A 22,054-nucleotide genomic window follows, 5' to 3' on the forward strand; every position below is an offset into this window, starting at 1 on the left:
ACGAAGGGTGATGGGGCAGGGTGCAGAACGAAGGGTGATGGGGCAGGGTGCAGAGCGAAGGATGATGGGGCATGGGGCAGGGCATAGAACGAAGGATGATGGGGCATGGGGCAGGGTGCAGAGCGAAGGATGATGGGGCATGGGGCAGGGCATAGAAAGAAGGATGATGGGGCATGGGGCAGGGCGTAGAACGAAGGATGATGGGGCAGGGTGTAGAACGAAGGATGATGGGGCAGGGTGCAGAGCGAAGGATGATGGGGCATGGGGCAGGGTGCAGTACGAAGGGTGATGGGGCAGGGTGCAGAACGAAGGGTGATGGGGCAGGGTGCAGAGCGAAGGATGATGGGGCATGGGGCAGGGTGCAGAACGAAGGGTGATGGGGCAGGGTGTAGAACGAAGGGTGATGGGGCAGGGTGCCGAGCGAAGGATGATGGGGCATGGGGCAGGGCATAGAACGAAGGATGATGGGGCAGGGTGCAGAGCGAAGGATGATGGGGCATGGGGCAGGGTGCAGAACGAAGGGTGATGGGGCAGGGTGTAGAACGAAGGGTGATGGGGCAGGGTGCCGAGCGAAGGATGATGGGGCATGGGGCAGGGCATAGAACGAAGGATGATGGGGCAAGGTGCGGAGCGAAGGATGATGGGCCATGGGGCAGGGTGCAGAACGAAGGATGATGGGGCATGGGGCAGGGCATAGAACGAAGGATGATGGGGCAGGGTGCAGAGCGAAGGATGATGGGGCATGGGGCAGGGCATAGAACGAAGGATGATGGGGCAGGGTGCAGAGCGAAGGATGATGGGGCATGGAGCAGGGTGCAGAACGAAGGGTGATGGGGCAGGGTGTAGAACGAAGGGTGATGGGGCAGGGTGCCGAGCGAAGGATGATGGGGCATGGGGCAGGGTATAGAACAAAGGATGATGGGGCAGGGTGCAGAGCGAAGGATGATGGGGCATGGGGCAGGGTGCAGAACGAAGGATGACGGGGCAGGGTGTAGAACGAAGGATGATGGGGCAGGGTGCAGAACGAAGGGTGATGGGGCAGGGTGCAGAACGAAGGATGATGGGGCAGGGTGTAGAACGAAGGGTGATGGGGCAGGGTGCAGAGCGAAGGATGATGGGGCATGGGGCAGGGTGCAGAACGAAGGGTGATGGGGCAGGGTGCAGAACGAAGGGTGATGGGGCAGGGTGTAGAACGAAGGGTGATGGGGCAGGGTGCAGAGCGAAGGATGATGGGGCATGGGGCAGAACGAAGGATGATGGGGCATGGGGCAGGGTGCAGAACGAAGGATGATGGGGCAGGGTGCAGAACGAAGGATGATGGGGCAGGGTGTAGAACGAAGGATGATGGGGCAGGGTGCAGAGCGAAGGGTGATGGGGCAGGGTGTAGAACGAAGGGTGATGGGGCAGGGTGCAGAGCGAAGGATGATGGGGCATGGGGCAGGGTGCAGAACGAAGGGTGATGGGGCAGGGTGTAGAACGAAGGGTGATGGGGCAGGGTGTAGAACGAAGGGTGATGGGGCAGGGTGCAGAGCGAAGGATGATGGGGCATGGGGCAGAACGAAGGATGATGGGGCATGGGGCAGGGTGCAGAACGAAGGATGATGGGGCAGGGTGTAGAACGAAGGATGATGGGGCAGGGTGCAGAGCGAAGGGTGATGGGGCAGGGTGTAGAACGAAGGGTGATGGGGCAGGGTGCAGAGCGAAGGATGATGGGGCATGGGGCAGGGTGTAGAACGAAGGATGATGGGGCAAGGTGCAGAACGAAGGGTGATGGGGCAGGGTGCAGAACGAAGGGTGATGGGGCAGGGTGTAGAACGAAGGATGATGGGGCAGGGTGCAGAGCGAAGGGTGATGGGGCAGGGTGTAGAACGAAGGGTGATGGGGCAGGGTGCAGAGCGAAGGATGATGGGGCATGGGGCAGGGTGTAGAACGAAGGATGATGGGGCAAGGTGCAGAACGAAGGGTGATGGGGCAGGGTGCAGAACGAAGGGTGATGGGGCAGGGTGTAGAACGAAGGGTGATGGGGCAGGGTGCAGAGCGAAGGATGATGGGGCAGGGTGCAGAGCGAAGGATGATGGGGCATGGGGCAGGGTGCAGAACGAAGGGTGATGGGGCAGGGTGCAGAACGAAGGGTGATGGGGCATGGGGCAGGGTATAGAACAAAGGATGATGGGGCAGGGTGCAGAGCGAAGGATGATGGGGCATGGGGCAGGGTGCAGAACGAAGGATGACGGGGCAGGGTGTAGAACGAAGGATGATGGGGCAGGGTGCAGAACGAAGGGTGATGGGGCAGGGTGCAGAACGAAGGATGATGGGGCAGGGTGTAGAACGAAGGGTGATGGGGCAGGGTGCAGAGCGAAGGATGATGGGGCATGGGGCAGGGTGCAGAACGAAGGGTGATGGGGCAGGGTGCAGAACGAAGGGTGATGGGGCAGGGTGTAGAACGAAGGGTGATGGGGCAGGGTGCAGAGCGAAGGATGATGGGGCATGGGGCAGAACGAAGGATGATGGGGCATGGGGCAGGGTGCAGAACGAAGGATGATGGGGCAGGGTGCAGAACGAAGGATGATGGGGCAGGGTGTAGAACGAAGGATGATGGGGCAGGGTGCAGAGCGAAGGGTGATGGGGCAGGGTGTAGAACGAAGGGTGATGGGGCAGGGTGCAGAGCGAAGGATGATGGGGCATGGGGCAGGGTGCAGAACGAAGGGTGATGGGGCAGGGTGTAGAACGAAGGGTGATGGGGCAGGGTGTAGAACGAAGGGTGATGGGGCAGGGTGCAGAGCGAAGGATGATGGGGCATGGGGCAGAACGAAGGATGATGGGGCATGGGGCAGGGTGCAGAACGAAGGATGATGGGGCAGGGTGTAGAACGAAGGATGATGGGGCAGGGTGCAGAGCGAAGGGTGATGGGGCAGGGTGTAGAACGAAGGGTGATGGGGCAGGGTGCAGAGCGAAGGATGATGGGGCATGGGGCAGGGTGTAGAACGAAGGATGATGGGGCAAGGTGCAGAACGAAGGGTGATGGGGCAGGGTGCAGAACGAAGGGTGATGGGGCAGGGTGTAGAACGAAGGATGATGGGGCAGGGTGCAGAGCGAAGGGTGATGGGGCAGGGTGTAGAACGAAGGGTGATGGGGCAGGGTGCAGAGCGAAGGATGATGGGGCATGGGGCAGGGTGTAGAACGAAGGGTGATGGGGCAGGGTGCAGAGCGAAGGATGATGGGGCATGGGGCAGGGTGCAGAGCGAAGGATGATGGGGCATGGGGCAGGGTGCAGAACGAAGGGTGATGGGGCAGGGTGCAGAGCGAAGGATGATGGGGCATGGGGCAGGGTGCAGAGCGAAGGATGATGGGGCATGGGGCAGGGTGCAGAACGAAGGGTGATGGGGCAGGGTGTAGAACGAAGGATGATGGGGCATGGGGCAGGGTGCAGAGCGAAGGATGATGGGGCATGGGGCAGGGCATAGAACGAAGGATGATGGGGCATGGGGCAGGGCGTAGAACGAAGGATGATGGGGCAGGGTGTAGAACGAAGGATGATGGGGCAGGGTGCAGAACGAAGGGTGATGGGGCAGGGTGCAGAACGAAGGATGACGGGGCAGGGTGTAGAACGAAGGGTGATGGGGCAGGGTGCAGAGCGAAGGATGATGGGGCATGGGGCAGGGTGCAGAACGAAGGATGATGGGGCAGGGTGTAGAACGAAGGATGATGGGGCAGGGTGCCGAACGAAGGGTGATGGGGCAGGGTGCAGAACGAAGGATGATGGGGCAGGGTGTAGAACGAAGGGTGATGGGGCAGGGTGCAGAGCGAAGGATGATGGGGCATGGGGCAGGGTGCAGAACGAAGGATGATGGGGCAGGGTGTAGAACGAAGGATGATGGGGCAGGGTGCAGAACGAAGGGTGATGGGGCAGGGTGCAGAACGAAGGATGACGGGGCAGGGTGTAGAACGAAGGATGATGGGGCAGGGTGCAGAGCGAAGGATGATGGGGCAGGGTGCAGAACGAAGGATGATGGGGCATGGGGCAGGGTGCAGAACGAAGGGTGATGGGGCAGGGTGCAGAACGAAGGATGATGGGGCAGGGTGCAGAACGAAGGATGATGGGGCATGGGGCAGGGCATAGAACGAAGGATGATGGGGCAGGGTGCAGAACGAAGGATGATGGGGCAGGGTGCAGAACGAAGGATGATGGGGCATGGGGCAGGGTGCAGAACGAAGGGTGATGGGGCAGGGTGCAGAACGACGGGTGATGGGGCAGGGTGCAGAGCGAAGGGTGATGGGGCAGGGTGCAGAACGAAGGATGATGGGGCATGGGGCAGGGTGCAGAACGAAGGATGATGGGGCAGGGTGCAGAGCGAAGGGTGATGGGGCAGGGTGCAGAACGAAGGATGATGGGGCATGGGGCAGGGTGCAGAACGAAGGGTGATGGGGCAGGGTGCAGAACGAAGGATGATGGGGCAGGGTGCAGAACGAAGGATGATGGGGCATGGGGCAGGGTGCAGAACGAAGGGTGATGGGGCAGGGTGTAGAACGAAGGATGATGGGGCAGGGTGCAGAGCGAAGGGTGATGGGGCAGGGTGCAGAACGAAGGATGATGGGGCAGGGTGCAGAACGAAGGATGATGGGGCATGGGGCAGAACGAAGGATGATGGGGCAGGGTGCAGAACGAAGGATGACGGGGCAGGGTGCAGAGCGAAGGGTGATGGGGCAGGGTGCAGAACGAAGGTTGATGGGGCAGGGTGTAGAACGAAGGTTGATGGGGCAGGGTGTAGAACGAAGGATGATGGGGCAGGGTGCAGAGCGAAGGATGATGGGGCAGGGTGCAGAACGAAGGATGACGGGGCAGGGTGCAGAACAAAGGATGACGGGGCAGGGTGCAGAGCGAAGGGTGATGGGGCAGGGTGCAGAACGAAGGATGATGGGGCAGGGTGCAGAACGAAGGTTGATGGGGCAGGGTGTAGAACGAAGGGTGATGGGGCAGGGTGTAGAACGAAGGATGATGGGGCAGGGTGCAGAGCGAAGGGTGATGGGGCAGGGTGTAGAACGAAGGATGATGGGGCAGGGTGCCGAACGAAGGGTGATGGGGCAGGGTGCAGAACGAAGGATGATGGGGCAGGGTGTAGAACGAAGGGTGATGGGGCAGGGTGCAGAGCGAAGGATGATGGGGCATGGGGCAGGGTGCAGAACGAAGGATGATGGGGCAGGGTGTAGAACGAAGGATGATGGGGCAGGGTGCAGAACGAAGGGTGATGGGGCAGGGTGCAGAACGAAGGATGACGGGGCAGGGTGTAGAACGAAGGATGATGGGGCAGGGTGTAGAGCGAAGGATGATGGGGCAGGGTGCAGAACGAAGGATGATGGGGCATGGGGCAGGGTGCAGAACGAAGGGTGATGGGGCAGGGTGCAGAACGAAGGATGATGGGGCAGGGTGCAGAACGAAGGATGATGGGGCATGGGGCAGGGCATAGAACGAAGGATGATGGGGCAGGGTGCAGAACGAAGGATGATGGGGCAGGGTGCAGAACGAAGGATGATGGGGCATGGGGCAGGGTGCAGAACGAAGGGTGATGGGGCAGGGTGCAGAACGAAGGGTGATGGGGCAGGGTGCAGAGCGAAGGGTGATGGGGCAGGGTGCAGAACGAAGGATGACGGGGCAGGGTGTAGAACGAAGGATGTTGGGGCAGGGTGCAGAGTGAAGGATGATGGGGCAGGGTGCAGAACGAAGGATGATGGGGCAGGGCGTAGAACGAAGGATGATGGGGCATGGGGCAGGGCATAGAACGAAGGATGATGGGGCAGGGCGTAGAACGAAGGATGATGGGGCAGGGTGTAGAACGAAGGATGATGGGGCAGGGCGTAGAACGAAGGATGACGGGGCAGGGTGTAGAACGAAGGATGACGGGGCAGGGTGCAGAACGAAGGGTGATGGGGCAGGGTGCAGAACGAAGGGTGATGGGGCAGGGTGCAGAGCGAAGGATGATGGGGCATGGGGCAGGGCATAGAACGAAGGATGATGGGGCATGGGGCAGGGTGCAGAGCGAAGGATGATGGGGCATGGGGCAGGGCATAGAAAGAAGGATGATGGGGCATGGGGCAGGGCGTAGAACGAAGGATGATGGGGCAGGGTGTAGAACGAAGGATGATGGGGCAGGGTGCAGAGCGAAGGATGATGGGGCATGGGGCAGGGTGCAGTACGAAGGGTGATGGGGCAGGGTGCAGAACGAAGGGTGATGGGGCAGGGTGCAGAGCGAAGGATGATGGGGCATGGGGCAGGGTGCAGAACGAAGGGTGATGGGGCAGGGTGTAGAACGAAGGGTGATGGGGCAGGGTGCCGAGCGAAGGATGATGGGGCATGGGGCAGGGCATAGAACGAAGGATGATGGGGCAGGGTGCAGAGCGAAGGATGATGGGGCATGGGGCAGGGTGCAGAACGAAGGGTGATGGGGCAGGGTGTAGAACGAAGGGTGATGGGGCAGGGTGCCGAGCGAAGGATGATGGGGCATGGGGCAGGGCATAGAACGAAGGATGATGGGGCAAGGTGCGGAGCGAAGGATGATGGGGCATGGGGCAGGGTGCAGAACGAAGGATGATGGGGCATGGGGCAGGGCATAGAACGAAGGATGATGGGGCAGGGTGCAGAGCGAAGGATGATGGGGCATGGGGCAGGGTATAGAACAAAGGATGATGGGGCAGGGTGCAGAGCGAAGGATGATGGGGCATGGGGCAGGGTGCAGAACGAAGGATGACGGGGCAGGGTGTAGAACGAAGGATGATGGGGCAGGGTGCAGAACGAAGGGTGATGGGGCAGGGTGCAGAACGAAGGATGATGGGGCAGGGTGTAGAACGAAGGGTGATGGGGCAGGGTGCAGAGCGAAGGATGATGGGGCATGGGGCAGGGTGCAGAACGAAGGGTGATGGGGCAGGGTGCAGAACGAAGGGTGATGGGGCAGGGTGTAGAACGAAGGGTGATGGGGCAGGGTGCAGAGCGAAGGATGATGGGGCATGGGGCAGAACGAAGGATGATGGGGCATGGGGCAGGGTGCAGAACGAAGGATGATGGGGCAGGGTGCAGAACGAAGGATGATGGGGCAGGGTGTAGAACGAAGGATGATGGGGCAGGGTGCAGAGCGAAGGGTGATGGGGCAGGGTGTAGAACGAAGGGTGATGGGGCAGGGTGCAGAGCGAAGGATGATGGGGCATGGGGCAGGGTGCAGAACGAAGGGTGATGGGGCAGGGTGTAGAACGAAGGGTGATGGGGCAGGGTGTAGAACGAAGGGTGATGGGGCAGGGTGCAGAGCGAAGGATGATGGGGCATGGGGCAGAACGAAGGATGATGGGGCATGGGGCAGGGTGCAGAACGAAGGATGATGGGGCAGGGTGTAGAACGAAGGATGATGGGGCAGGGTGCAGAGCGAAGGGTGATGGGGCAGGGTGTAGAACGAAGGGTGATGGGGCAGGGTGCAGAGCGAAGGATGATGGGGCATGGGGCAGGGTGTAGAACGAAGGATGATGGGGCAAGGTGCAGAACGAAGGGTGATGGGGCAGGGTGCAGAACGAAGGGTGATGGGGCAGGGTGTAGAACGAAGGGTGATGGGGCAGGGTGCAGAGCGAAGGATGATGGGGCAGGGTGCAGAGCGAAGGATGATGGGGCATGGGGCAGGGTGCAGAACGAAGGGTGATGGGGCAGGGTGCAGAACGAAGGGTGATGGGGCAGGGTGTAGAACGAAGGGTGATGGGGCAGGGTGCAGAGCGAAGGATGATGGGGCATGGGGCAGGGTGCAGAGCGAAGGATGATGGGGCATGGGGCAGGGTGCAGAACGAAGGGTGATGGGGCAGGGTGTAGAACGAAGGATGATGGGGCATGGGGCAGGGTGCAGAGCGAAGGATGATGGGGCATGGGGCAGGGCATAGAACGAAGGATGATGGGGCATGGGGCAGGGCGTAGAACGAAGGATGATGGGGCAGGGTGTAGAACGAAGGATGATGGGGCAGGGTGCAGAACGAAGGGTGATGGGGCAGGGTGCAGAACGAAGGATGACGGGGCAGGGTGTAGAACGAAGGGTGATGGGGCAGGGTGCAGAGCGAAGGATGATGGGGCATGGGGCAGGGTGCAGAACGAAGGATGATGGGGCAGGGTGTAGAACGAAGGATGATGGGGCAGGGTGCCGAACGAAGGGTGATGGGGCAGGGTGCAGAACGAAGGATGATGGGGCAGGGTGTAGAACGAAGGGTGATGGGGCAGGGTGCAGAGCGAAGGATGATGGGGCATGGGGCAGGGTGCAGAACGAAGGATGATGGGGCAGGGTGTAGAACGAAGGATGATGGGGCAGGGTGCAGAACGAAGGGTGATGGGGCAGGGTGCAGAACGAAGGATGACGGGGCAGGGTGTAGAACGAAGGATGATGGGGCAGGGTGCAGAGCGAAGGATGATGGGGCAGGGTGCAGAACGAAGGATGATGGGGCATGGGGCAGGGTGCAGAACGAAGGGTGATGGGGCAGGGTGCAGAACGAAGGATGATGGGGCAGGGTGCAGAACGAAGGATGATGGGGCATGGGGCAGGGCATAGAACGAAGGATGATGGGGCAGGGTGCAGAACGAAGGATGATGGGGCAGGGTGCAGAACGAAGGATGATGGGGCATGGGGCAGGGTGCAGAACGAAGGGTGATGGGGCAGGGTGCAGAACGAAGGGTGATGGGGCAGGGTGCAGAGCGAAGGGTGATGGGGCAGGGTGCAGAACGAAGGATGATGGGGCATGGGGCAGGGTGCAGAACGAAGGATGATGGGGCAGGGTGCAGAGCGAAGGGTGATGGGGCAGGGTGCAGAACGAAGGATGATGGGGCATGGGGCAGGGTGCAGAACGAAGGGTGATGGGGCAGGGTGCAGAACGAAGGATGATGGGGCAGGGTGCAGAACGAAGGATGATGGGGCATGGGGCAGGGTGCAGAACGAAGGGTGATGGGGCAGGGTGTAGAACGAAGGATGATGGGGCAGGGTGCAGAGCGAAGGGTGATGGGGCAGGGTGCAGAACGAAGGATGATGGGGCAGGGTGCAGAACGAAGGATGATGGGGCATGGGTCAGAACGAAGGATGATGGGGCAGGGTGCAGAACGAAGGATGACGGGGCAGGGTGCAGAGCGAAGGGTGATGGGGCAGGGTGCAGAACGAAGGTTGATGGGGCAGGGTGTAGAACGAAGGTTGATGGGGCAGGGTGTAGAACGAAGGATGATGGGGCAGGGTGCAGAGCGAAGGATGATGGGGCAGGATGCAGAACGAAGGATGACGGGGCAGGGTGCAGAACAAAGGATGACGGGGCAGGGTGCAGAGCGAAGGGTGATGGGGCAGGGTGCAGAACGAAGGATGATGGGGCAGGGTGCAGAACGAAGGTTGATGGGGCAGGGTGTAGAACGAAGGGTGATGGGGCAGGGTGTAGAACGAAGGATGATGGGGCAGGGTGCAGAGCGAAGGGTGATGGGGCAGGGTGTAGAACGAAGGATGATGGGGCAGGGTGCCGAACGAAGGGTGATGGGGCAGGGTGCAGAACGAAGGATGATGGGGCAGGGTGTAGAACGAAGGGTGATGGGGCAGGGTGCAGAGCGAAGGATGATGGGGCATGGGGCAGGGTGCAGAACGAAGGATGATGGGGCAGGGTGTAGAACGAAGGATGATGGGGCAGGGTGCAGAACGAAGGGTGATGGGGCAGGGTGCAGAACGAAGGATGACGGGGCAGGGTGTAGAACGAAGGATGATGGGGCAGGGTGCAGAGCGAAGGATGATGGGGCAGGGTGCAGAACGAAGGATGATGGGGCATGGGGCAGGGTGCAGAACGAAGGGTGATGGGGCAGGGTGCAGAACGAAGGATGATGGGGCAGGGTGCAGAACGAAGGATGATGGGGCATGGGGCAGGGCATAGAACGAAGGATGATGGGGCAGGGTGCAGAACGAAGGATGATGGGGCAGGGTGCAGAACGAAGGATGATGGGGCATGGGGCAGGGTGCAGAACGAAGGGTGATGGGGCAGGGTGCAGAACGAAGGGTGATGGGGCAGGGTGCAGAGCGAAGGGTGATGGGGCAGGGTGCAGAACGAAGGATGATGGGGCATGGGGCAGGGTGCAGAACGAAGGATGATGGGGCAGGGTGCAGAGCGAAGGGTGATGGGGCAGGGTGCAGAACGAAGGATGATGGGGCATGGGGCAGGGTGCAGAACGAAGGGTGATGGGGCAGGGTGCAGAACGAAGGATGATGGGGCAGGGTGCAGAACGAAGGATGATGGGGCATGGGGCAGGGTGCAGAACGAAGGGTGATGGGGCAGGGTGTAGAACGAAGGATGATGGGGCAGGGTGCAGAGCGAAGGGTGATGGGGCAGGGTGCAGAACGAAGGATGATGGGGCAGGGTGCAGAACGAAGGATGATGGGGCATGGGGCAGAACGAAGGATGATGGGGCAGGGTGCAGAACGAAGGATGACGGGGCAGGGTGCAGAGCGAAGGGTGATGGGGCAGGGTGCAGAACGAAGGTTGATGGGGCAGGGTGTAGAACGAAGGTTGATGGGGCAGGGTGTAGAACGAAGGATGATGGGGCAGGGTGCAGAGCGAAGGATGATGGGGCAGGGTGCAGAACGAAGGATGACGGGGCAGGGTGCAGAACAAAGGATGACGGGGCAGGGTGCAGAGCGAAGGGTGATGGGGCAGGGTGCAGAACGAAGGATGATGGGGCAGGGTGCAGAACGAAGGTTGATGGGGCAGGGTGTAGAACGAAGGGTGATGGGGCAGGGTGTAGAACGAAGGATGATGGGGCAGGGTGCAGAGCGAAGGGTGATGGGGCAGGGTGCAGAGCGAAGGGTGATGGGGCAGGGTGTAGAACGAAGGATGATGGGGCAGGGTGCAGAGCGAAGGGTGATGGGGCAGGGTGCAGAACGAAGGGTGATGGGGCAGGGTGTAGAACGAAGGATGATGGGGCAGGGTGCAGAGCGAAGGGTGATGGGGCAGGGTGCAGAGCGAAGGGTGATGGGGCAGGGTGCAGAGCGAAGGGTGATGGGGCAGGGTGCAGAACGAAGGATGATGGGGCAGGGTGCAGAGCGAAGGGTGATGGGGCAGGGTGCAGAACGAAGGGTGATGGGGCAGGGTGTAGAACGAAGGATGATGGGGCAGGGTGCAGAGCGAAGGGTGATGGGGCAGGGTGCAGAGCGAAGGGTGATGGGGCAGGGTGTAGAACGAAGGATGATGGGGCAGGGTGCAGAACGAAGGATGATGGGGCAGGGTGCAGAACGAAGGGTGATGGGGCAGGGTGTAGAACGAAGGATGATGGGGCAGGGTGCAGAGCGAAGGGTGATGGGGCAGGGTGCAGAGCGAAGGGTGATGGGGCAGGGTGTAGAACGAAGGATGATGGGGCAGGGTGCAGAACGAAGGATGATGGGGCATGGTGTAGAACGAAGGATGATGGGGCAGGGTGTAGAACGAAGGATGATGGGGCAGGGTGCAGAGCGAAGGATGATGGGGCAGGGTGCAGAGCGAAGGGTGATGGGGCAGGGTGTAGAACGAAGGATGATGGGGCAGGGTGTAGAACGAAGGATGATGGGGCAGGGTGCAGAGCGAAGGATGATGGGGCAGGGTGCAGAGCGAAGGATGATGGGGCATGGGGCAGGGTGCAGAACGAAGGATGATGGGGCAGGGTGTAGAACGAAGGGTGATGGGGCAGGGTGCAGAGCGAAAGGTGATGAGGCAGGGTGCAGAGCGAAGGATGATGGGGCAGAGTATAGAGTGAAGGATGATGGGGCAGGACGTAGAGTGAAGGATGATGGGGCAGGGCGTAGAGTGAAGGATGATGGTGCAGAGCGTAGAGTGAAGGATGATGGGGCAGAGTATAGAGTGAAGGATGATGGGGCAGGACGTAGAGTGAAGGATGATGGGGCAGGGCGTAGAGTGAAGGATGATGGGGCAGAGTATAGAAGTCGGTGCCATTACCTATAAGAGTGACAGAGGCAAGGCCATTTTAATCTAGTTCATGGAGTGGTGATGAATTTTGAGGGCTGATATATCATATACAGTGTAACAGTGGACCCGTGATTTGCAAATGAATGGACCCTGGAGGTGGGATGGGCTGAGATAGACTTGGTAAGGGGTGTGAGCTCTCAGTACTCACTCACACTTCTATGTGTTTGGATCCAAGATGGAAAGCAGAGTCACTAGGTATTACAAATTGGCAGGAGGATCTTCAACCCATCTTGTCTCTGCTGATCAAGGCGCCTACATAAAGCAGTCTTAATTATCTGTGTTTGACCTCTGTCCCTCGAGATGTTTCCCATGCATGAACTTGTCCAAATGTTCTCTAAACATTTATTTATGAGTATTACTGGATTACTGTAGCTGTTACAGTGCGTTGTGATGTTGATTTAGTATATCTCACTGCGAAGTATATTTACCTGAGATCTTGGCCAATAATTGACAGATGTGTGTGCTACAGCAGCCTCGACAAAGGCTTGGTTGTTGACACAGATTGAACATGACTCTAATGGAAAGCTGGATAGAGTCGGATTGCAGACAGAGCTGATTCCCCACAGTTCCAGAAACCCTGGTTTCATTGTGACCTCAAGTGCTGTCTCTGTGAGCTTGCATCTTCTCCCCATGTCTCTGTGGGCTTCCTCTGGCTTCCCCAGATTCTTCCCACATCCCAAAGATGCTTGCTTGGTTAACCAGCTGCTGTAAATGGACCCCAGAGTAGGTGCGTGCTGGGAGGATCAGTGGATGTTAATGGAAAATAGGTTACAGGGAAATTTGGGTGAATGCGAATGAAGTTCAAGTTCATGGTTATTGTCGTGGCAATACATACACAAGGTAGAAATGTCACAAAAATTAGTTTTTCTTTTGCAGCAACAGAGTACAATATGAACAAATTCAAATCCTCAGTCTTGAAGAAGGGTCTCAGCCCAACATATGGACTGTTTACTCCTTTCCACAGATGCTGCCTGGCCTGCTGAGTTCCTCCAGCATTTTGTGGGTGTTGCTTGGGTTTCCAGCATCTACAGACTTTCTCGTCCTTATAAATTAAACAAGTTTAAGTTAACAGAAATTATACATAACCTACATGACAAAATAAACAAAAATGGACATAAAAACATGGGTGCAAGAAGAGAGAAGTATGAACTGAGGTGGTATTAGGGTTTCAGGTCAGATCAGGAACCTGATGGCAGTGAGGAGGGGGCTTTTGCTGAACTTTGAGCTGTTCCACTGTCAAAAAGAGAGCAGGGCCTACATGGTGGGGACCTTACTGACCGGATTTCTCTGAATGCCAGAACAGATTACAATATAATGGCCGAGAAACTTGTTAGGTTCCATATGGAGTTACTGTCACCGGTGCTGAGCTCTGAGAGTGCCAGATTACTAGAATACTCCACTCATGTTGCAGAGTTGGCTGCAGTTCACTCTCATATCTAATACATGTCAAACAGTCATGTCCCACAACACCAGTCACTCCCTCATGTCCCACACCACCAGTGCCCTCCCCCATGTCCCACTCCACCAGTCACTTCCCCCCGTGTCCCACTCCACCAGTCACTTCCCCCGTGTCCCACTCCACCAGTCACTTCCCCCATGTCCCACACGTCCAGTCACTTCCCCCGTGTCCCACATGTTCAGTCACTTCCCCCATGTCCTCAACCACCAGTCACTTCCCCCATGTCCCACACGTCCAGTCACTTCCCCATGTCCCACACCACCAGTCACTTCCCCCATGTCCCACACGTCCAGTCACTTCCCCCATGTCCAACACCACCAGTCACTTCCCCATGTCCTCCACCACCAGTCACTTCCCCCGTGTCCCACCCCACCAGTCACTTCCCCCGTGTCCCACACCACCAGTCACTTCCCCCCTGTCCCACACCACCAGTCACTTCCCCCGTGTCCCACACCACCAGTCACTTCCCCCATGTCCCACTCCACCAGTCACTTCCCCCATGTCCTCCACCACCAGTCACTTCCCCCATGTCCTCCACCACCAGTCACTTCCCCAATGTCCCACACCACCAGTCACTTCCCCCCTGTCCCACACCACCAGTCACTTCCCCCATGTCCAACACCACCAGTCACTTCCCCCATGTCCCACTCCACCAGTCACTTCCCCCGTGTCCCACACCACCAGTCACTTCCCCCATGTCCCACACCACCAGTCACTTCCCCCATGTCCCACACCAACAGTCACTTCCCCCGTATCCCACACGTCCAGTCACTTCCCCATGTCCCACACCACCAGTCACTTCCCCCCTGTCCCACACCAACAGTCACTTCCCCATGTCCAACACCAACAGTCACTTCCCCATGTCCCACTCCACCAGTCACTTCCCCAATGTCCCACACCACCAGTCACTTCCCCCGTGTCCCACACCACCAGTCACTTCCCCCCCTGTCCCACTCCACCAGTCACTTGCCCAATGTCCCACACCACCAGTCACTTCCCCCCTGTCCCACACCACCAGTCACTTCCCCCATGTCCAACACCACCAGTCACTTCCCCCATGTCCCACTCCACCAGTCACTTCCCCCGTGTCCCACACCACCAGTCACTTCCCCCATGTCCCACACCAACAGTCACTTCCCCCGTATCCCACACGTCCAGTCACTTCCCCATGTCCCACACCACCAGTCACTTCCCCCCTGTCCCACACCACCAGTCACTTCCCCCGTGTCCCACACCAACAGTCACTTCCCCGTGTCCCACACCACCAGTCACTTCCCCCGTGTCCCACCCCACCAGTCACTTCCCCCGTGTCCCACACCACCAGTCACTTCCCCCATGTCCCACTCCACCAGTCACTTCCCCATGTCCCACTCCACCAGTCACTTCCCCCGTGTCCCACACCACCAGTCACTTCCCCATGTCCCACACCAACAGTCACTTCCCCATGTCCAACACCAACAGTCACTTCCCCATGTCCCACTCCACCAGTCACTTCCCCAATGTCCCACACCACCAGTCACTTCCCCCGTGTCCCACACCACCAGTCACTTTCCCCCCTGTCCCACACCACCAGTCACTTCCCCCGTGTCCCACACCACCAGTCACTTCCCCCCCTGTCCCACTCCACCAGTCACTTCCCCAATGTCCCACACCACCAGTCACTTCCCCGTGTCCCACTCCTCCAGTCACTTCCCCATGTCCCACACCACCAGTCACTTCCCCCGTATCCCACACGTCCAGTCACTTCCCCATGTCCCACACCACCAGTCACTTCCCCCCTGTCCCACACCACCAGTCACTTCCCCCGTGTCCCACACCAACAGTCACTTCCCCGTGTCCCACACCACCAGTCACTTCCCCCGTGTCCCACCCCACCAGTCACTTCCCCCATGTCCCACTCCACCAGTCACTTCCCCATGTCCCACTCCACCAGTCACTTCCCCCGTGTCCCACTCCACCAGTCACTTCCCCCCTGTCCCACACCACCAGTCACTTCCCCATGTCCCACACCAACAGTCACTTCCCCATGTCCAACACCAACAGTCACTTCCCCATGTCCCACTCCACCAGTCACTTCCCCAATGTCCCACACCACCAGTCACTTCCCCCGTGTCCCACACCACCAGTCACTTTCCCCCCTGTCCCACACCACCAGTCACTTCCCCCGTGTCCCACACCACCAGTCACTTCCCCCCCTGTCCCACTCCACCAGTCACTTCCCCAATGTCCCACACCACCAGTCACTTCCCCGTGTCCCACTCCTCCAGTCACTTCCCCCGTGTCCCACACCACCAGTCACTTTCCCCCCTGTCCCACACCACCAGTCACTTCCCCCGTGTCCCACACCACCAGTCACTTCCCCCCCTGTCCCACACCACCAGTCACTTCCCCCGTGTCCCACACCACCAGTCACTTCCCCGTGTCCCACACGTCCAGTCACTTCCCCCATGTCCCACACCACCAGTCACTTCCCCGTGTCCCACACCACCAGTCACTTCCCCCATGTCCCACTCCACCAGTCACTTCCCCATGTCCCACACCAACAGTCACTTCCCCCGTGTCCCACACCACCAGTCACTTCCCCGTGTCCCACACGTCCAGTCACTTCCCCCATGTCCCACACCACCAGTCACTTCCCCGTGTCCCACACCACCAGTCACTTCCCCCATGTCCCACACCACCAGTCACTTCCCCCGTGTCCCACACCACCAGTCACTTCCCCGTGTCCCACACCACCAGTCACTTCCCCCCTGTCCCACACCACCAGTCACTTCCCCATGTCCAACACCACCAGTCACTTCCCCATGTCCCACTCCACCAGTCACTTCCCCCATGTCCAACACCACCAGTCACTTCCCCATGTCCCACTCCACCAGTCACTTCCCCCCTGTCCCACACCACCAGTCACTTCCCCCGTGTCCCACACCATCAGTCACTTCCCCAATGTCCCACACCACCAGTCACTTCCCCCCTGTCCCACTCCACCAGTCACTTCCCCCATGTCCCACTCCACCAGTCACTTCCCCCCTGTCCCACACCACCAGTCACTTCCCCCGTGTCCCACACCACCAGTCACTTCCCCCCCTGTCCCACTCCACCAGTCACTTCCCCCGTGTCCCACACCACCAGTCACTTCCCCAATGTCCTCCACCACCAGTCACTTCCCCCGTCCCACACCACCAGTCACTTCCCCGTGTCCCACTCCACCAGTCACTTCCCCCCTGTCCCACACCACCAGTCACTTCCCCGTGTCCCACTCCACCAGTCACTTCCCCCATGTCCCACACCACCAGTCACTTCCTCAATGTCCTCCACCACCAGTCACTTCCCCCCTGTCCCACTCGTCCAGTCACTTCCCCATGTTCTCCACCACCAGTCACTTCCCCCGTGTCCCACACCACCAGTCACTTCCCCAATGTCCCACACCACCAGTCACTTCCCCCCTGTCCCACACCACCAGTCACTTCCCCGTGTCCCACACGTCCAGTCACTTCCCCATGTCCCACACCACCAGTCACTTCCCCCGTGTCCCACACCACCAGTCACTCCCCCGTGTCCCACACGTCCAGTCACTTCCCCATGTCCCACTCCACCAGTCACTTTACCCATGTCCCACACGTCCAGTCACTTTACCCATGTCCAACACGACCAGTCACTTTACCCATGTCCCACACCATCAGTACTGATCCCCGCTCTATGCTCATCTGCTTTGTTGACAACACTCCTCATATTAAAATAGACATCTCAAAGCATCGGTCTGAGTGCGTCCCTTCTCTATCACCTGTATATCCTCCCTTTCGCACTGTCTCCAAGCTTTCTCTATTTGTCAGCCAACCTCCTCTTCCCCAGTCTCTTCAGTTCGGTTCCCACCCCCCAGGAATTCTAGTTTAAACTCTCCCCAGTAGCCTTAGCAAACCTCCCTGCCAGGATATTGGTCCCTCTCAGATTCAAGTGCAACCCGTCCTTTTTGTACAGGTCATATCTGCCCCAGAAGAGGTCCCAATGATCGAGAAATCTGAATCCCTGCCTCCTGCTCAATCCGTCAGCCTCGCATTTATCATCTACCTCATTCTATTCCTATACTCACAGTCGCGTGCACAGGCAGTAATCCCACGATTACTACCTTTGAGGTCCTGCTTCTCAACTTCCTTCCTAACTCCCTGTAGTCTGTTTTCAGGACCTCTTCCCTTTTCCTGCCTATGTCATTGGTACCAATATGTGCCACGACCTCTCGTTTTTCTCCATCCCACTTCGAGATATTGTGGACGCGATCAGGAACATCCCAGACCCTGGTACCTGGGAGACAAACTACCATCCGGACTTCTTTCCTGCATCCACAGAATCGCCTGTCCAATACTGTGAGCAGTTTGATCAATTTGTACTGTAATAGTCTGTATTTTTTCTTCTAAATGCTTCCTTTCTTTTCAGAAATTGTTTCTTATTGATGTGTAATTTATGCTTTTCTTGTGACTGCTGTGTGTGTATGATGTGATACAGGTAAGCTGTTCGTTGTACTGATTCCCTGTGTATACTTGTACAGGTGACGATGAACCAGACCATGGGCTGCAAACTGTTCAGTCAGTCGGGACAGTGGTTGAAAGAGGAGTGGCTGCCCCATTAACAAGATTGGCAGCTCGCTACAGTTCCATTCTTGTACTGCACTCTCTCTTTTGGCTGGGCTGCGGTTTCTATCCTGCACTGAGCTTCAGCTGTGCAAATGATGTGACCAGACTACATTTCTTTGCTTCATTCTACGTAGTCAGTTAGCATGCAGCTCACCCTATCTACCCAGTTTTGCTTTAGAAGTCCTTGGTTTAATTTCATGCTGGTCTCTGGTTTAGAAACCCCACTTTAATCCAGAGCTGTGTTCGCAGGTGATAGCAGGGCTCAGGATCCTGAGTCACAGTAGTACAGACACCAGACCAATCCTTGGTAGAGGTGGTGTAGAGTGGAATCCCTACTGAGTGTTCACCACTCTTACACATGTCCTGTCTTTCTCTTTCTCTAGAGCCCCAAACCTTTGCTTACCTTCAGCGTCAAGACCCGGGACAGAATCTTCTACATGGTGGCACCATCTGCTGAGACCATGAGGATCTGGATGGATGTCATAGTGACAGGGGCTGAAGGTTACACCCAGTTCCAGCTCTAGAGGAGGCTTCCTGTCTTTATAACCTTATTCTTCATGCAAAGTGTTTTGAATTATTTATGAAACAAGACTCTTTGCTACAGATCACTGCTGGAGATCTTTCTATGTTATCTCAAACGTGTGACAATCGTACACAGGTTAAAGTATTACAGTATTAACTTGCTTAAATTGGAGCAAGGTTTGCTTTGGATGTTGTGAAAGGAAGAGAGCCTTTGTGACTGAGAAGTACCCGGGTTAAGGAATATGCCTTGGTGTCTGGTTACATGAGATGAGTGAATGAAGCCCAGTTTATGGGGAGGGTGGGTGTGTGTGTATTGCTCAAAGTACATGTGACAGCCATGTCAAAGTGCACGGCTGTGTCTCTGGTTGGCATGAATACCTTCATGCGTGGTGCAATTTTCAGCCTGGATAGAACGTCCTCTCGTGTCCCTGCTCTGACTTTGGAATATGTGCCCTAATATGCAGTAGTCCTTGTGAGGGTGTTGTAGCTGTACTGCTTTAGAGAGAGCAAGGGAGAGGGAGAGGGAGAGTGAGTGAGTGAGTGAGTGAGTGAGTGAGTGAGTGAGTGAGTGAGTGTGTGTGTGTGTGTGTGTGTGTGTGTGAGTGAGTGTGTGTGTGTGTACGTGTGTGTGTGTGTGTGTGTGAGTGTGTGTGTGTGTGTACGTGTGTGTGTGTGTGTGTGAGTGTGTGTGTGTGTGTGTGTGTGAGTGAGTGTGTGAGTGTGTGTGAGTGTGTGTGTGTGTGTGTGAGTGTGTGTGTGTGTGTGTGTGAGTGTGTGTGTGAGTGTGTGTGTGTGTGAGTGAGTGTGTGTGTGTGTGTGTGAGTGAGTGTGTGAGTGTGTGTGTGTGTGTGAGTGTGTGTGTGTGTGTGTGTGTGTGTGTGTGAGTGTGTGTGTGTGAGAGAGACTGTTCCTGCGTACACCCCCAGATGAGTGTGAGTGTGCAAGCCCAGTGAAAACCTGCGATTATGCAGCTCTGCCTCAGTATTTGTAACTTGCTCAGGCTGTTTTACCTCAGCCATATGTGTCCTCCTTATGTGGTGAACCAGCAATCAGTAGAGATGGAAAACTTGTTTAAAAATGGTCAGAGAAAGTAGCCTTGCACATTTTGAAACCATACTCTTCAGGACCACATATTACACAGTGCAGATGTTTCTGTAGTCGGGGCTTTCTCTGCGGTCTCCCAGGTGCCAACGTCAGCAGATCAGCTCTCTGCCACAGCTAAGGCAACCAGGGGACCCATCCCCTGTCTGTGAAACAGCCCAGGATCTGGACTGACATGGCATTGGTGATTTGTCCAGCAAGAGAACTCTTATTTTTGTTTCTTTATCTTTTAAAGTTTAATTGTTATTTTTATTTAAACAGCCTGTTTTTAAATGATATTAGTATTATTAAAACTAAAGATCAGGTAGCAGGTATAATCTTGCCAACAGTGACTCTGGCACCTTGTGGGCAGCCTCTGTAGTTTTACATTAATATTGCACTCTACTAATATGCAGAGTTTTCCAAAGGAATGGCTGCTTCACCTCCAACAGATACCTTTGTTATTGCAATCAGACTGACAGAAATGTGTAACTGATGGCAAAATGTCAGCATGTCGCATTGCACTTTCTGAAATCTGCTTGTTCACCCCTCTCAGAGCCAAAAAAAAATTGTAATCTGCCTGAAGCCAGAGGAGTATAGTCACTGACTTCATTGTATCCTGCAGTTATAGTTCATATCTTAAACTAAACAGACATTTCCAGAATTCAGAGCTGTGGAAAAAGTCAGAGGTTTTGGTTGATGTTGTCAATTGATGCTACATTCAGGAATCACTGCTGCCTCTACCGAGTGTTGATGCTTTATTCTCCAGTGGGATAATGAAGTACGAGCAACATGTGGCCTGTACCTTTACAACCGACAGCTCATCAGACTCCGGTCTACATCCCGAGCTGTGGAACCCTCTCTCCTTCACATCAGACTCCGGTCTACATCCCGAGCTGTGGAACCCTCTCCTTCACATCAGACTCCGGTCTACATCCCGAGCTGTGGAACCCTCTCTCCTTCACATCAGACAGGTCTACATCCCGAGCTGTGGAACCTCTCTCCTTCACATCAGACTCCGGTTTACATCCCGAGCTGTGGAACCCTCTCTCCTTCATATCAGACAGGTCTACATCCCGAGCTGTGGAACCCTCTCTCCTTATTCACCTTGTCACCAGCAGTCTACTTACCGCCCCAGCAACAGAAAGCATTGCAGAATTCAGCTTTCCCCTTAGCTCAAAGGATCAGCAACAATTTCTTAGAGCTGGGATGGCCTAATTTAAACTTTATTTGGTGGCTTTTTATTAAGTATATGGAGGAAGTATTTAATACTAGGAATATAACTAAAATCCAGTGTGTGGGCAACTAATGCCAACTTCCATATTCCATGAAAAGACACATGTAAAACTTTCTGATCCCAGTCCATTCATCTTCCTTATTAAGGCTCCCTCCCACCCACCACCCATGATGCCCATTGAATGGAAGTTCCTTGGCTTTGTCCCTTTCTGCCCTTTACTATCCTTTGGGGAGAGGCCAATGAGGATCAGTTGGTGTCACTGATCTCAGGGCTTGATGAATGCAAGTTATCTAAATGGAGTTGAAAGCAGTTAAGCTGGGAAATCTTACTTTGCCTGATGCAAAGTACTGGAGAGTATAACATCGGTAGCTGAGCGAAGGGCGCTGAGTAGGTTACGGTCAATTATGGATAACTCTGAACATCCTCTACATAGCACCATCCAGAGACAGAGAAGCAGTTTCAGCGACAGGTTGCTATCGATGCAATGCTCCTCAGACAGGATGAAGAGGTCAATACTCCCCAATGCCATTAGGCTTTACAATTCTACCGCCAGGAGTAAGATATGTTAAAGTGCCGGGGTTAGGACTCAATGTATTTAAGTAAACTACTTAAGAACTTTTTAAAAGCTATTATTAATGCTTTTTGAGAGAGTGATTTAGATGCATATCATATTTTTACTGAGTTAAGTATTGTATGTAATTAGTTTTGCTACAACAAGTGTATGGGACATTGGAAAAAATGTTGAATTTCCCCATGGGGATGAATAAAGTATCTATCTATCTATCTATCTATCTTATATAATGGGCAAAATTTGTAATCAAATGTCAGAGAATTTATTTTATCACAAAGCTTTTAACTAATTTTATCATAAACAGCTGTTACCAGTTTAGTCATTTTAACAGCGACCCTATGTACATGCATCTAAACTCATTATTTATTCTCTATTACTTTATAATATATATGGAATTTTGTACCTTGCACACTCTTGATTATTTCCTATTTTAAATGTCTTTATATAGTTGTATCTTTCATGGAATCTATAAATTTGAATAAAATACAACAATCTTACTGTTTTAATAGCTGAATTCTTCAACCACTCAGATATTTTCACACTTTGCATTATTTTTATTTATATTATTGGGA

The 22,054-nt window shown here is 55.9% G+C and overlaps 1 protein-coding gene across 2 annotated transcripts in view; it reads left to right on the forward strand.

The window, feature by feature from the left end:
- LOC140728009 (pleckstrin homology-like domain family B member 1) overlaps positions 1 to 21,984 on the forward strand; it is a 72,064-nt gene extending 50,080 nt beyond the window's left edge. Inside the window, exons 7-8 of one of the 2 annotated variants that reach the window (XR_012098983.1) lie at positions 18,456 to 20,602; positions 20,649 to 21,984. Coding sequence is in view for 1 of the 2 variants with exons in the window: in XM_073046100.1 (XP_072902201.1) it covers positions 18,456 to 18,596 (141 nt within the window). In the remaining variant the exon portion in view is untranslated. Of the gene's footprint in view, positions 1 to 18,455 lie in introns of both variants that reach the window. The other variant, XM_073046100.1, reaches the window with a different exon arrangement.
- The last annotated feature ends 70 nt before the right edge of the window (positions 21,985 to 22,054 follow it).

Source organism: Hemitrygon akajei, chromosome 5, assembly GCF_048418815.1.
Source record: "Hemitrygon akajei chromosome 5, sHemAka1.3, whole genome shotgun sequence".
Lineage (NCBI taxonomy): Eukaryota > Metazoa > Chordata > Chondrichthyes > Myliobatiformes > Dasyatidae > Hemitrygon > Hemitrygon akajei.